Below are 13,200 nucleotides of genomic sequence, written 5' to 3'. Positions count from 1 at the left end.
GCTTTCGGGTTCCTTTTGCATTTTTGGTAATATTTTTTAAGTTTTTTTAACTGCGGTGCGACAGATTTTTTTAGCTTGATTTTGAGTTCTTGCTAACGTAACAGGATAACATCCGCATCGCTACGAGTCCGCAAATAACGCTTTGTAGGCTTCCTTCTTGGTCTTTAGTTTAGCTATAACTGTATTGTTCATCCATTGTGACTTTTTGACTTCACCGAGCTTGATCTTGGGTACACATGCATCAACTGCATGTGTCGATAGAGCTGCAACGCATAACCGTCAAAATGTTCAATTCCATCACAAACAATTCTATGAACAAATAAATTCAATTGTACATTGGGACGTGACGCGACGTGCGTGTCGTCTACAGCAGACGTGGGAGTGTCATCAATAGCGCGTCCTAATGGACTTGGTCGCTGTCACTTGCTCACACACAACCGAGTTATAGCGCCACTCCATCAGCTTGGAGACATCTTCCTTGCCATCCTCTTAGTCCATCTTCGCGGCCAGACACGCCATCTGTGCATCGTGTTAGCCAGACATGCCATGTGTCCGCTTTGGCAGCCAAACATGCCATGTGTCCATCTTGGTGGGCAAACACGCCATCTATGATCTACCTACCTTGACAGGCACAAGCGCCATTTGTCACTCTTGTCAGCCAGATACGTCATCTGTCCATCCTGGGAGCCACACGTTATCTGTCCATCTTGACAGCCTAACCCTCCATCTGTCCATTTTGGCAGCCATTCACGCCATAGTTCCCTCTTGGCAGGCAAACGCACCACCTGTCCCTCTTGGCAGGCACACGTACCCCCTGTCCCTCTTGGCAGGCACACGCACCACCTGTACCTCTTGGCAGGCAGATATGCCACCTGTCCCTCTTGGCAGGCAGATACACCACCTGTCCCTCTTGGCAGGCAGACACGTCATCCCTCTTGGCAGGCAGACACGCCAGCCACCTTTTATCTTGGAAGGCGGACGCACCACCTGTCCTTCTTGGCAGGCAGACACGTCATCCTTCTTGGCAGGCACACGCACCACCTGTCCCTCTTGGCAGGCAGACACGCCAGCCACCTTTTATCTTATAAGGCGGACGCACCATCTGTCCACCATATTAATCTAGCACCACCTGTAAGAGCTGTACGTCACGCTCACCGTCTGGTGTAGAGCTGTACGAGCTCAAGTGTAGCGACTTGATGCGTTCTGCATCCTCTCGTCGCGCAGCTTTTGTCAGAGCAGACGGAAGAGCTTGTCAGAGCAGACGTCGAACGCGATAACATTTAGTATTCATCGCGGAGATCGAGTCGGTAATTTAATTTCGGGATTTGTGATTCGGCAACTATGATATAATTTAATTATGCATCTGCTTACCCCGGCGTTGTCTGGCAAATATAATCCTCGAGATTCAAGAATTTTGTTATCTTTAATCCGGTTATCATAAATATTTATTCCGAATCCCTTGATCCTGAGCATTGTCAGTCAAAATCCCGTCACCCCGAATCTCAATTAATACTTTCAAACTAATGAACTTATACCAAATCCAGTCCCTTAAAACCCCACAATTATTAACGTCGAACTTATGTTCATCTCTTGTAATGAAATAATAAAAAAATTTGTAATTGTAATTTTGTTGTAAAAGTCATATTATATAAAAACTTAAATCTCTGAGATTTAAGAGTATTGCATAACCAAATCAACTTTTATTCTCACATTGAAGTTCAAAGCATCATCTTATATTCAAACCCCCCTCCCCTCCCAACGTTTCTGTGTTTGTTTGTGGCTCAAATTTTAGTCCCGTACAATGATGTGAAATAATTATTTGCTATTTCGAATGAAACTTAAAATACCACATTTAAGCATTTTATAAAACCTTTTGTGTTCTGACGGGACCTCAATTTCGGTCCCAGGCCTTTATGTATGAATATTAGAATATTATGGACGACGGTTGATATGTATCCGTACACAAAGGGTTTCGAACCAACCCGCCTCTCCCTGTTCTGCAATTCCTCATTATTATCCCACAAAGAATAACTTTCCAGGTCTTGTAAATATACCAGCATGATAATTATCGCAGAATCGCGCTCGATCAGCCCCTATATATTTACGGCACCAGACTACAAACACGCAAACAAACAATAAAACTTTCACAATATTCTGTAGATGAGCGAAAGTAATAGCGTCTCTGACTTGGAGAAAACAATAAAACGTTAACAAATATTCTGTAGATGAGCGAAAGCAACAGCGCCTCTGACTTGGAGAAAACAATAAAACGTTAACAAATATTCTGTATATTAGCGGAAGCAACAGCGCCTCTGACACGGAGTTAATGAAAGCCATTTATTTGAGTCAAGGCTTATCAGCAGCACCAGGTGTGCCCAGAGCACGGATCCTCTTAGCAACAACGTGCCGGCGGCTCAACAATTAATAAACTCGTCGACCGGAAGATCCTCGTCGCTCGATTATTCTAGTTATCGTCACGGAAATTCTCTGAATTTTATGTTCAATGATTCTATTATGCGAAGATTCGACGTCGTTGCAATCAACAGCTTTTACAGGGTCCCTGGCTGTGAACTGGGAAAACGTACACGAAGTAAACCCCTGTTATAGATCATGATAGAATACTTTACGTTGTATACTAATAGCTTAATTCGGAATGAAATAGCATAAAGTGACAGGGAAGCAAGGATTAATTTCCGTGAAGTAGTTTCTGTGGCGAGGCCGTCGACCCGGCCTGAATTCAAATGTGAAAGATTATTTCTTACCTACAGTTGCTTCTCACTTCTGTTACTTTCCTGTATTTTCCTATGTGACGGATCGTGTTATCATTTCATTCTGCTCGAACTTGAGCTTGGCTGCATGAGGACTTTTATTGCAAATATATGTGGCTTTTGGAGAGCTGAAACTAACTGAAGTTCAAGCAGATGGTGGTGATTGATAATTTTATTTACGCACGTAAGTTGCTATGGGTGCTGCAAAATTAATAATAACGATGAAAATTTATATGATTGTGAACCGTGATCTCTGTACCAAGATCTCTCTCGACTGATAAAGTGAAGAGGAAAATACGGTGCGCTCGCTGCACACCTTGTAGCGACATGCACACACAAACCAGATTGATCTTAGGGATGAAATGAAACGATACTCTCATCATTGGGGTAGGCTGCGTTCAATGAGCATTTCTGTCTCTGCAGGTGTGGATGACGAACCAACCGCAGAACAGCTGTAGCTCTTCCTCTGCTATACACATGCTTGTATGCCGGCCAATAACTCCAGCATCAGCCTTGCACCATCAGCACTTAAGTAACGGAAGTGGAGCATGGCCCAGGCATGAGTATATAGACACCAAAGCAAGGCATTTACTCTCACTTAGAAGTTATGTGAATAACTGCAGGTATTCATGGAATAAAACTATGTGAATGGCAGCACTGGCAGCTGAACATTCACTAACGTCGATATATGAACACGATGTTGCGTGCCGGTGGCAATCATTCATTAGAATGCTAAGGTCAATTAAAGGGACATTAATTTAACCCGTCTTCCTTGACTGAGTTTCGCTTGGAACAGTTCATGGAACACAAAGACGAACTTAATATAGAGCGACTAATTATACGCTCGCTAATGGCTTCGGTAGCAACGGTAGTGACTTGCAACTTCAGTAGCATCAAAATAACCTATAACAATTGGCATCAATAAAAACAACAATAACTACAAAAGGAAGGTTTTTCAAGAGTTGTGATGGTGACTGAAAAAAAAAACTGGGGATAACGCTGAGCTCCACACATGAGCTCATGACGTTTTGCCAGTATATACGAAACGTGCATATTAAAAGACTTAATTCTAATAATAATAATTTAAAACGTTATGAGTATTGATTTGTAGGTGGACGTAAGTTTCGACGTTGCTCTCACAAGGAAGCAATCAACCACAAGTAAATAACTCGCACCGTACATAATTGTAAAGAATATTTTAGGTGCAACAGGACCGTTGCCATTGCAACAGAGAAGAATGCGACCAATAACAAACTAAATGTTTGCGTTGTTAGCGGCGCTCCGGGATCGACTGCCTCTAGGGACTTGATACAACTGTATTAATAACAGTTACAGCTGCCGCAGTAGCAGATATATAGGGACATAAGTATCAGACATGGTGCTTCGACTTACTTCAGCTGTAAATATAACTAATAACAGCTGCCGCAGTAGCAGATATAGGGACTAAAGCATCAGGCATGGTGCTTCGAGTTCTTCAGCTGTAAATATAACTAATAACAGCTGCCGCAGTAGCAACTATAGGGACATAAGCATCAGGCATGGTGCTTCGACTTACTTCAGCTGTAAATATAACTAATTACAGCTGCCGCAGTAGCAGATATAAGAACACCAGCATCAGGAGAAGCTCACTCAACAGGTGGGGACGCGTCAGCGCATCTGTGTCATCCAGTCTTGCGTGCACCTGCTGAGCGTCAGCTGTAATGTGGTGCAGTGGTGCTGCTATATACAGCTGTCGTGGTGACTGCTGTAATGTGGTGCAGTGGTGCTGCTATATACAGCTGTCGTGGTGTGCTGTAATGTGGTGCAGTGGTGCTGCTATATACAGCTGTCGTGGTGACTGCTGTAATGTGGTGCAGTGGTGCTGCTATATACAGCTGTCGTGGTGACTGCTGTAATGTGGTGCAGTGGTGCTGCTATATACAGCTGTCGTGGTGACTGCTGTAATGTGGTGCAGTGATGCTGCTATAAACAGTTGTCGTGGTGACGGCTGTAATGTGGTGTAGTGGTGCTGCTACAGTATATACAGCTGTCGTGGTGACTGCTGTAATGTGGTGCAGTGGTGCTGAGGCATCATGACGCTGGAGCACCATAACGTTGCGTACTTGTATCACCATCATGCCGGCATCATCAGTCGTTGGCTCTTACGACACTCTACTTCTTGCAAACTTCCAGGAAGGCCAACAGGTCCGGTCTTTCTTTAGCTAACCCTCATAATCAGAAAAATTAGTGAAACTTTTTCTGAATAGCGAAGCACATTTTAACCCTAGATGGCCCAGTCTGCATGACCTGAGTTTGAGCTTTAGAATTTCTTATTAATTGTAGCGGTGCATGTGATTTAGCACAGTGAAGCTGTTATATATGGCGTGTGAGTGGTTCATGGCACATGAAATATTGTGATTACAGCTGTATAAAAACATTCATTATAAAATCATTTACACTATAAAGCTCACCTCCTTCTTCATGGTCCGTATGAGGCGCTCGTGTAGATCCTTGTCTGCGAAAAAGAAATAAAAACTTTGTATGAGCGTGCAAGTAAAAATGAAGTAAAGTTAATTTTAATATAGTAAAGTTTTTTGTTTGTCTATTTAGTTCACAGTAAGGTAAATATAATGCAGTAGTTTATCTCGCTGCCCAAATATTTGTTTGATGATGAAATAGAAGGCAAAGTCAGCTATCAATTATTAGGTTTCGGTGTATTTAGAGTTTATAGTCAGCGTGAAATTTATAACATTATTATTCAAATTAAATGAATTTTTGGCAAGTCCGTTGTGGTCTCGTAACCGGAGCCACGCAACATTTTCTCGCTGCAATAGGCCATCCGCCACACGATCCTCGTGTCGCATTAGGAAGCCACGGCAAAAAAAGCTTATTTGTTCACCTCAGATGAATAGCAAATATGAACGACGCCTCCTCGCACCTCAACAAGTGACCTAACCTTATAAAAAAATATTATTGAATAACTCTTTAGCCAACCACCGTTCTAAGCTTAGCTTAGTGTTATTTATTTTGATGGAAGGCCTACAAATTTCTCAAGGCAGGACGTACTACTACTACACGTTGCAATTTTTCCGCCTTCATGAAACCCACAACAAAATAAAACGTTTGACAGCCACAATAAGATCGAGCCTCTGACTTTTTCCTCTATATACTCTTTTTCTCTATATATTCCTATTAAATACTCTGCACAAATATTGAGCCATTATCGGAATTATTGTTCTTGACATGAATGCCCGCCTCGAATGTTCAGCCGCCGACGCTCTGAGCGACACAATTTATCCTAACTGCATAGCATTCGTTGACATTCGAGTTGCGATGCCAGCGTTCGAGAACGATGGCCGGCGCACATTGTAGTCCGCCCAGAATATTGAGACTTTATTCAGAGCAGAGTGAATTGTTACGAGCTTGTGCGGATGGCGGTTTGTGGTGGCGATTCGGTAAGATAAACGTTGTCGTTTACGCCAGACATGAACTATACGGTCGTGTATCGCGCATGTTAATGCGATCAACGTTTTGCGGTCGTACATGTTGATGCCGTCAACGTTATGCGTTCGTGCATGTTGATGCTGTCAACGTTCTGTGGTCGAGCATGTTGATGCGATCAACGTTTTTGTCTCTTAGCACTAGCTTGATATGATGTACGGTGCCAGCGATAGATAGGAATAACAGCTCAATTTTTTAATGCTATGTTAGTACTACGACCAAATTTGATGCATACGTGTAATTAATTTAGATTATGTATTACGGTACTAGTAGAATGAATTGTAAAAATAATTGAAATAGTTTTGCGTATAGCATTCATTCCAAGGGTAGTGACCATTGCAAGATTTATGCAAAGAACATAGATGTGAAATGGGTTTTTAGGGGATTTTTAATAAATTACATGTAAATTATTTGGAGGTTCAACAAGTTGAGTCATACTGGGGGCAGAGGGTGCAGGGAAATTATGCAGATGTGGGTGACAAATACGACTTGAGTGCGAAACACCTCAGAGTCGAAACTCTCTTTGAACAAATTCAACGTTAATGTTTCAAAATATTTCATACGCGTTCTAAACGAGTAAATGTTTTTAATAATCTGTTGTAATTAATGAACCACTTCTTACCATTCATGATCAGCGACATTGTTCCCTATATCGTTATAAAATCACTCAGATGTTGCAATCGGTGTAGAGTGAGAGGAAATGCACTGCATGCGTGAACATTGTACAATTTAACCTTTCTACGCTTGTTTGCACATGACTTCACACACTTACAGATCTCATCTTACTGATCACTTGCTCACGCAACATCTGAAATATATAAGCTGCCTACAAGGGGGCGTGGCTTCGTCCAATATCGATCTATAGACGAAAAGAATAGATTCGAGTGGTCAAAATAAAGAATCTGACACCTTAAGGTAATTTATCTTAGTACATAGCATGCAATTGAACGGGATTATTGAGTAGAAAAAACGCAATATTTTATCTAGGCTCATTTTATTCTTCACCTACGAAAAATTCGTGGTGCTGAGTGTAATGTATCATTCTCAAAACATTGCAGATGTGCATGTCAAGAAAAAGAGGGAAGGGTTATCCAAGAGTTTATAGCGAGGAGCATGGAAATACATGTCAGCTGGTGAAGAATTTGATTCTGAGTTACGACTCGACGAGACACCGACGGGAGTAGGTTTATGGTGCCGGTGGATTATTATAGGTAGTGCTGCTCTGTATCATTGCTGAAGCGGTGCACACTCGAAAGTCAAAACGAAGAACCGACCATTATTGTTTCAAGCCGACATTGTTGTTCTGCATTGTTTGTTAAGTGGAATTTTATTATTTTGGTGGAAATGCATCCTTTCGATTTCGGTAGGCTGCCAACATCAGTAGTTGATTCGATTCCTCACTAGGCCTAAGTCGCCTAACACTTATCTTGATATGACTTGCTAAATGTATAAAGTCAATGCCACAGTAAATGTAAATGCTACCGTCAAACGGGGTAATTAGGGACAGGCGGACCTGGCGGTGGCGGGGTAATAAGCCAATCTAGTATGGAATATATCTACTTGGCGAGCCGCGACTGAATTTTTCGAGCCGTGGTTTTATGGATTTGCCAGCCGTGATTCCATTTGAAATGACATGTTTGCGAAGTGCAAACCGCGATTTTTTAATCAAATAAAAATTTATGACATTCGAGCCGCGAGATTTCATACCTACTGAAATTATATGATATTAGAGCCGCGATATTTCAGACAAAAATAGGACTTTTCCAGACTAGAAGCCAATAAGGGACAGTCCTCAAACATTTTATAGAAATGTTGTAGGCCTAGCTGCTAGGTAGCAGCTAAACTAATCAAAATATTACGAAAATAAAAACAGTGGCATAAAGTTTAACATTTTTACTATCTAGGTAGGGTAAACGCGGTATATTCCGACATCGTAGGTAATTCTGTCACTTCTCTAGTTTTTCCTTTATATTAAGCTTTGTTTTAGTTCCATGCGTTCATTGATGGTTGAAATGGTGACGTCATACATTTGCGTGTCGAAATACTGCAAAAACGCTAGGTCTTGCCTTTTGGAAAAGTAGGTACCTCTGCTAAGGTCTTTAGCAGAAGAAATATTTGTTGTATAAAAAAATTCTACTTCTATAAAAGTTTCACACAGCCAGGTGTTGGCTTAAAAACGTGATTGACAGAACTTTATCTTGTACCAATAAAAAATGGTGGCCATTTCCGCAAAACGGGGTAATAAAGGACACCTCCCCCCCGGGGTAATAAGGGATACCCCTCATTATTTATTATTGTCAGTGGCAAATCAGAAAGTTTTTTAGACTCTCCCTCAAGTTCATTTTTGAGTGTGAGTCCTATAAGTAGACCAGCAAAGTATCATGGATAGGCTACCAGCATTATCATGCATAACAAATTGGTTTAAATCTTGAGTAGATGAGGAAATTGAAAATTAACCGATTCTAAAAATTGCCCCTCAACTTGCATTTACAGTAGAACTAGAACCTTGGTCAGCAAAGGCTCCAGACTCCAGTTAATGAAAAAATCAATTAACAACAAAGATTTTTGATTATATTTACCTTGTTCAGTGAAAAAAATTCCACTTGACAAGAAATTTCTGCATCAGGTGATGATCACTTGATCAGTCATCACAAAATTGTTCATAGAATGTCATAGATAGAATTGAGCATTGGGCAACAAAGAATGAAAAGGAGTTAACCTAAATTATGATTTATTTTTCCAAAATATATAAAAATATGGTTGACACTAAAATATTCCTTCATGTTTGCAGTATGTTTTTTTACAATCTTTTTTGTTATGTTGAAATCACTTGACTCAATTAAAATTGTGCGGAATTACGTGCCATCCTATAAGCTTACAGATACAGAAGAAATTCTACATGGCTGCTGTCTGCTGATATGTATCTTTTAGTGAACACTGGGATAGTGGGCAAAGTCATTGTCAATGCTCAATGGCATGTCCATGGATACTGTAACATCACATTAATAATACAGTAATGTATGGATAAGGTAATATTATATCAATAAAGAAAAACCAAGTAAAAATCACAGAAAATGTCATTTATTCTACATTTACATCATCTACAAAGGAAGAGGAGGACTTCAGAGTACTGTTAGTAATAAATGAGTACACTCTGCATGCTTCAAATGTTTTAAAATTGAGCTTTATTTCAAGTGTCCCTTATTACCTGTTTCCAGATTAATTCAGGAGCCTTTTATATTGCCTCTAGCACCTTACAAATGACATATGGAATTTTTTGGATATGCCATACAATAGCCCTTGCAAAGACCTTTAAAATGAGCCCAAACTTGTTTATGAAACATTTAATGGTAAGAAGATATTAACAAAAACTCTCAAAACCGTCCCTTATTACTACACCGCTTGACGGTATTTCTTGTATTCTTGGCACCCAAGTCACCAGAGCAAAAGCAATAATGTTGCCACTTGCCAGCCTTGAAAAGCAACTGTTTATTTCATAAGAAAAATTAACCTACATCCCATCATCCCAACATAACTTATTTGCATGATCAAAAAAGCTTCTTTATTGATAACTTGATACCGTCAACCGGGGCTACTCGGGACTGGCGGGGTAACTCGGGACAGTCCTCTGACACAGCGTAAAACTGTTTTAGTAGCAAAACTAATTGGAATATTGCAAAACTAAATATAGTGGCGTAAACATAAACATTTTTCCTATCTATGTAGTATAAAGGAAGTTAAAAAATACTATATTTACTAGCTTTGAAAAATTCCTGAAAAAAATGGTGAAAAACAATATTTTGAAAAGTTACTTCTGCTAAGGTCTGTAGTAAAAAATATATGCCGTATTAAAAAATTTTGCTTAGAAAAAAGTGTCAGACAAGTGTCAGCATGAAAACTTTATTTGCGGAATTTACATACCTCAATCCAAAAAAATGACGGCCATTTCGGCACGGCGGGGCTACTCAGGACACTCCCCCAGGGCTATTCGGGACACCCCAAAAACACATTAACAGTAGAACCTCAGTTAGCAAAGGCTCCAGTTAAGAAGAAAATTGATTAAAAACAGAAAATATTGATTACATTTACCTTGCTCAGCAAAAAAAATTTCACTTATCAAAATATTAGTGCATCATCAGTCATCACAAAATTGTGCATAGAATGTCATATATAAAATTGTGCACCAGGCATCATAGAATGAAAAGTAATTGACCTAAACTATGATTTATTTCTTCAAAACATATTATGGTTGTCACTAACACATTCCTTTCTGTTTCAGGTATGTTTTTCACGGTCTTTTTTATAGTAAATTCACTTAACCCAATTAAAATGGTGTGAAATTACAAGCCGTCCTGTAAGCTTACAGATACAGAAAAAATGCTATAAGGCTGCTGATATGAAGCTTGCAGTGGACAAGATTGTTGTAAATGCTCAATGGCATGTTCTTGGATACGGTAATATTGCATCAATAATACGGTAATTAATGTATATGATGATATATCAATAAAGGAAAAACAAGTAAAAATCACAGAAAATGTCATTTATTCTACCTCTACATCATCTACAAAGAAAGAGGAGGACTTTAGAGTACTGTTAGTAATGGATGAGAGCACTCGGCATGCTTCAAATGTTTTAAAATTAAGTTTTATTCCAAGTGTCCTGAGTAGCCCCATTCGACGGGCTACTCGGGACACTCTTTTTTTGCTTCTGGCACCTTACGAATAGCATATGGAATTTTTTGGATAAACCATGTGATAGCCCTTGCAAAGAGCTTTGAAATGAGCCTAAACTAGTTTATGAAATGTTTCATGGTAAGAAGTTATGAATGAAAAACATTCGAAATTGGCCCGAGTAGCCCTGGTTGACGGTAGCGTACTAAACAGTAGAGTAGTTACTTTGCTCGCTGCTGCTGGTTCTGTCATCTGTACATGGGCCATTTTAGACCTCCTGCTTCTCTTCTTATCAAATTTTATAAAATTGTATATGTAATTATTAATTAATACTTGATATTATCGAATATCCACAAACAAAATTCATTCTATGTTACTAATATTCTACTTTTAGTAGAATGAATATTACTTTTTATATTATTTTCTTTCTCCTGGCTGTAGTTCATAGAAAACTTTTTACCAAAAATGTTGTTAAGACAGAATTGTAATGGATAATTAGTGTGATGACTTTTACATTTTACTTGAAAATTATCATTTAAAATTATTTTCATTGAAATTATTATCATTATATTATTTAATAAATTATTATCATTATAGTCAAATGGGGTAAGACAGGATCGCAGCCTTCATGGGGTAAGAAAGGACCAGCCCATATCATGCATTCTAATTGCACTGAATTTAATTTGATAAAAGAATATGTTAGAGCAATCATTGCATGTTATTTCAGTGCTTGTTTCAACCCTCTTCTGCAAATAATGAATTTCTGGCTAATTTTTAAAGAAAACTTATGTAAAGAAGGGTCACAAAATAGTTAACCCTGTTTGGGAAATAAGCTCTGTCTAATGACAAAAAATTTTTTGGCCAATTTTGTGGATGTAGGCATGTAACCTCAAGTAATAAGCAACTTTTGAGACATACTAGGCATTCCCACCTGCTACCATCACTGCCTGACATGTATTTCAAAATGAGGTAAAAAAGGACCGGACATGGGGTAAGACAGGACCACTAAATGATCCTGCTTTACCCCACAAGTGGTCCTATCTTACCCCAGAAATGGTACTATATTACCCCACAAATGGTCCTCTCTTACCCCATAGTTTATCAAAAATAGCTTTTAAATGAATATATTATGGTGCATTTGTATTGGAGTATTTTGGTCAAATGGAACATACATCTTTTGCTCAAAATAACCATTCTAACTTGTCAGCTTTTTAAGGGGAGCATCTGAGTTGTAGCTTAGAAGCCCATTGCATAACTACACCTTGTGATAGGTTTAGGGTTTTTTTATTTATTCATGGTATAGATGCTACATGCTTGTTAGTGATTTCGGTCCTGTCTTACCCCATCTGACTATATATTATTGAAAATTATCTTTGAAAAATTATTAGCCTGAACATGTACCTAACAAACAAAATTGCAATCAATTCAATAATTCAAGGTACTTTTGTACCCAATGAATACCTACTCCATCAAAACTGAGTGCCTTTGGCAAAATGAGCAGGGCAGCATTGCAGCAAGCTGTGCCAGCAGCCTTGGTTGATTTCAAAATAAAAAGCCTCAGTTTCAAGTGCTTAAGAGCCTAAATTTCAGTCTAGAAAATATTTAAAATTTATGTTTATGCAGGGATTTCAATGCTGTTAATATTGAGTAACTTCAAATTATCTCCCGTGCAAGAAGTACACACTAAATAAATTTTAATTTAGATTTGAATGTCACTTGAAAACTTAGTTATCCAAGTAATCCTACTTGGATTGCTCAGTTTTGGAGTGACATATTTCTGCAAATTAAAATTTATTTAGCAAGTATTTTTTGTATGAGAGATACTTTGAACTTTCTCAATGTACACACTTGACAGCATTTCAATCCATGCAGATACATAAATTTGGAATATTTTTTTAGGCTAAAATTTAGGCTTCTAAGGACTTGAAACCAGGGCTTTTAATTTCAAATTAAACATTCAATCTACCTAAAAAGGCTATACTGTTGCTGCTGCTGGAGCAGCTAACTGCCAACATGACTGGACCGCCTATTTTCTTCATTTAGTGTCTAACCAGCGGTTGATTGGGAAGGTGCTAGTGTGCTGTGTGGTGCAGCAGTTGGTCTGTATAGATGAATTGATTGGTTAAAAATGTCATAAAATCATGTTCTTTTATATTGCCTATAGAAATGCTCTATGCAAGAGAAAAAAATTTAAATAATTACCATATAAATATAAGTGGAATACAAACAAAAGTGAAAAAGCTATGAATTTTTTCCTTTATTGAATTACATCTCCCAAATGG

At 38.8% G+C, this 13,200-nt stretch overlaps 1 protein-coding gene across 1 annotated transcript in view; it reads right to left on the bottom strand.

Annotated features, from left to right (window-relative positions):
* The window catches only part of LOC108674642 (small G protein signaling modulator 2), a 72,778-nt gene extending 65,760 nt beyond the window's left edge, over positions 1-7,018 (bottom strand). The window contains exons 1-2 of the mRNA XM_047884182.1: positions 6,871-7,018; positions 5,219-5,262 (exon numbers count right to left, since the gene is read on the bottom strand). Of these exons, the coding sequence (XP_047740138.1) occupies positions 5,219-5,262; positions 6,871-6,889 (63 nt within the window). The 5' untranslated portion in view covers positions 6,890-7,018. The remainder of the gene's footprint in view (positions 1-5,218; positions 5,263-6,870) is intronic.
* Between the last annotated feature and the right edge of the window lie 6,182 nt (positions 7,019-13,200).

The sequence above is a fragment of the Hyalella azteca genome, unplaced genomic scaffold (genome assembly GCF_000764305.2).
Source record: "Hyalella azteca isolate HAZT.00-mixed unplaced genomic scaffold, Hazt_2.0.2 contig14801, whole genome shotgun sequence".
NCBI lineage: Eukaryota > Metazoa > Arthropoda > Malacostraca > Amphipoda > Hyalellidae > Hyalella > Hyalella azteca.
Note: the sequence above shows the minus strand (reverse complement) of the source record. Positions and strands in the feature narration are given on the sequence as shown.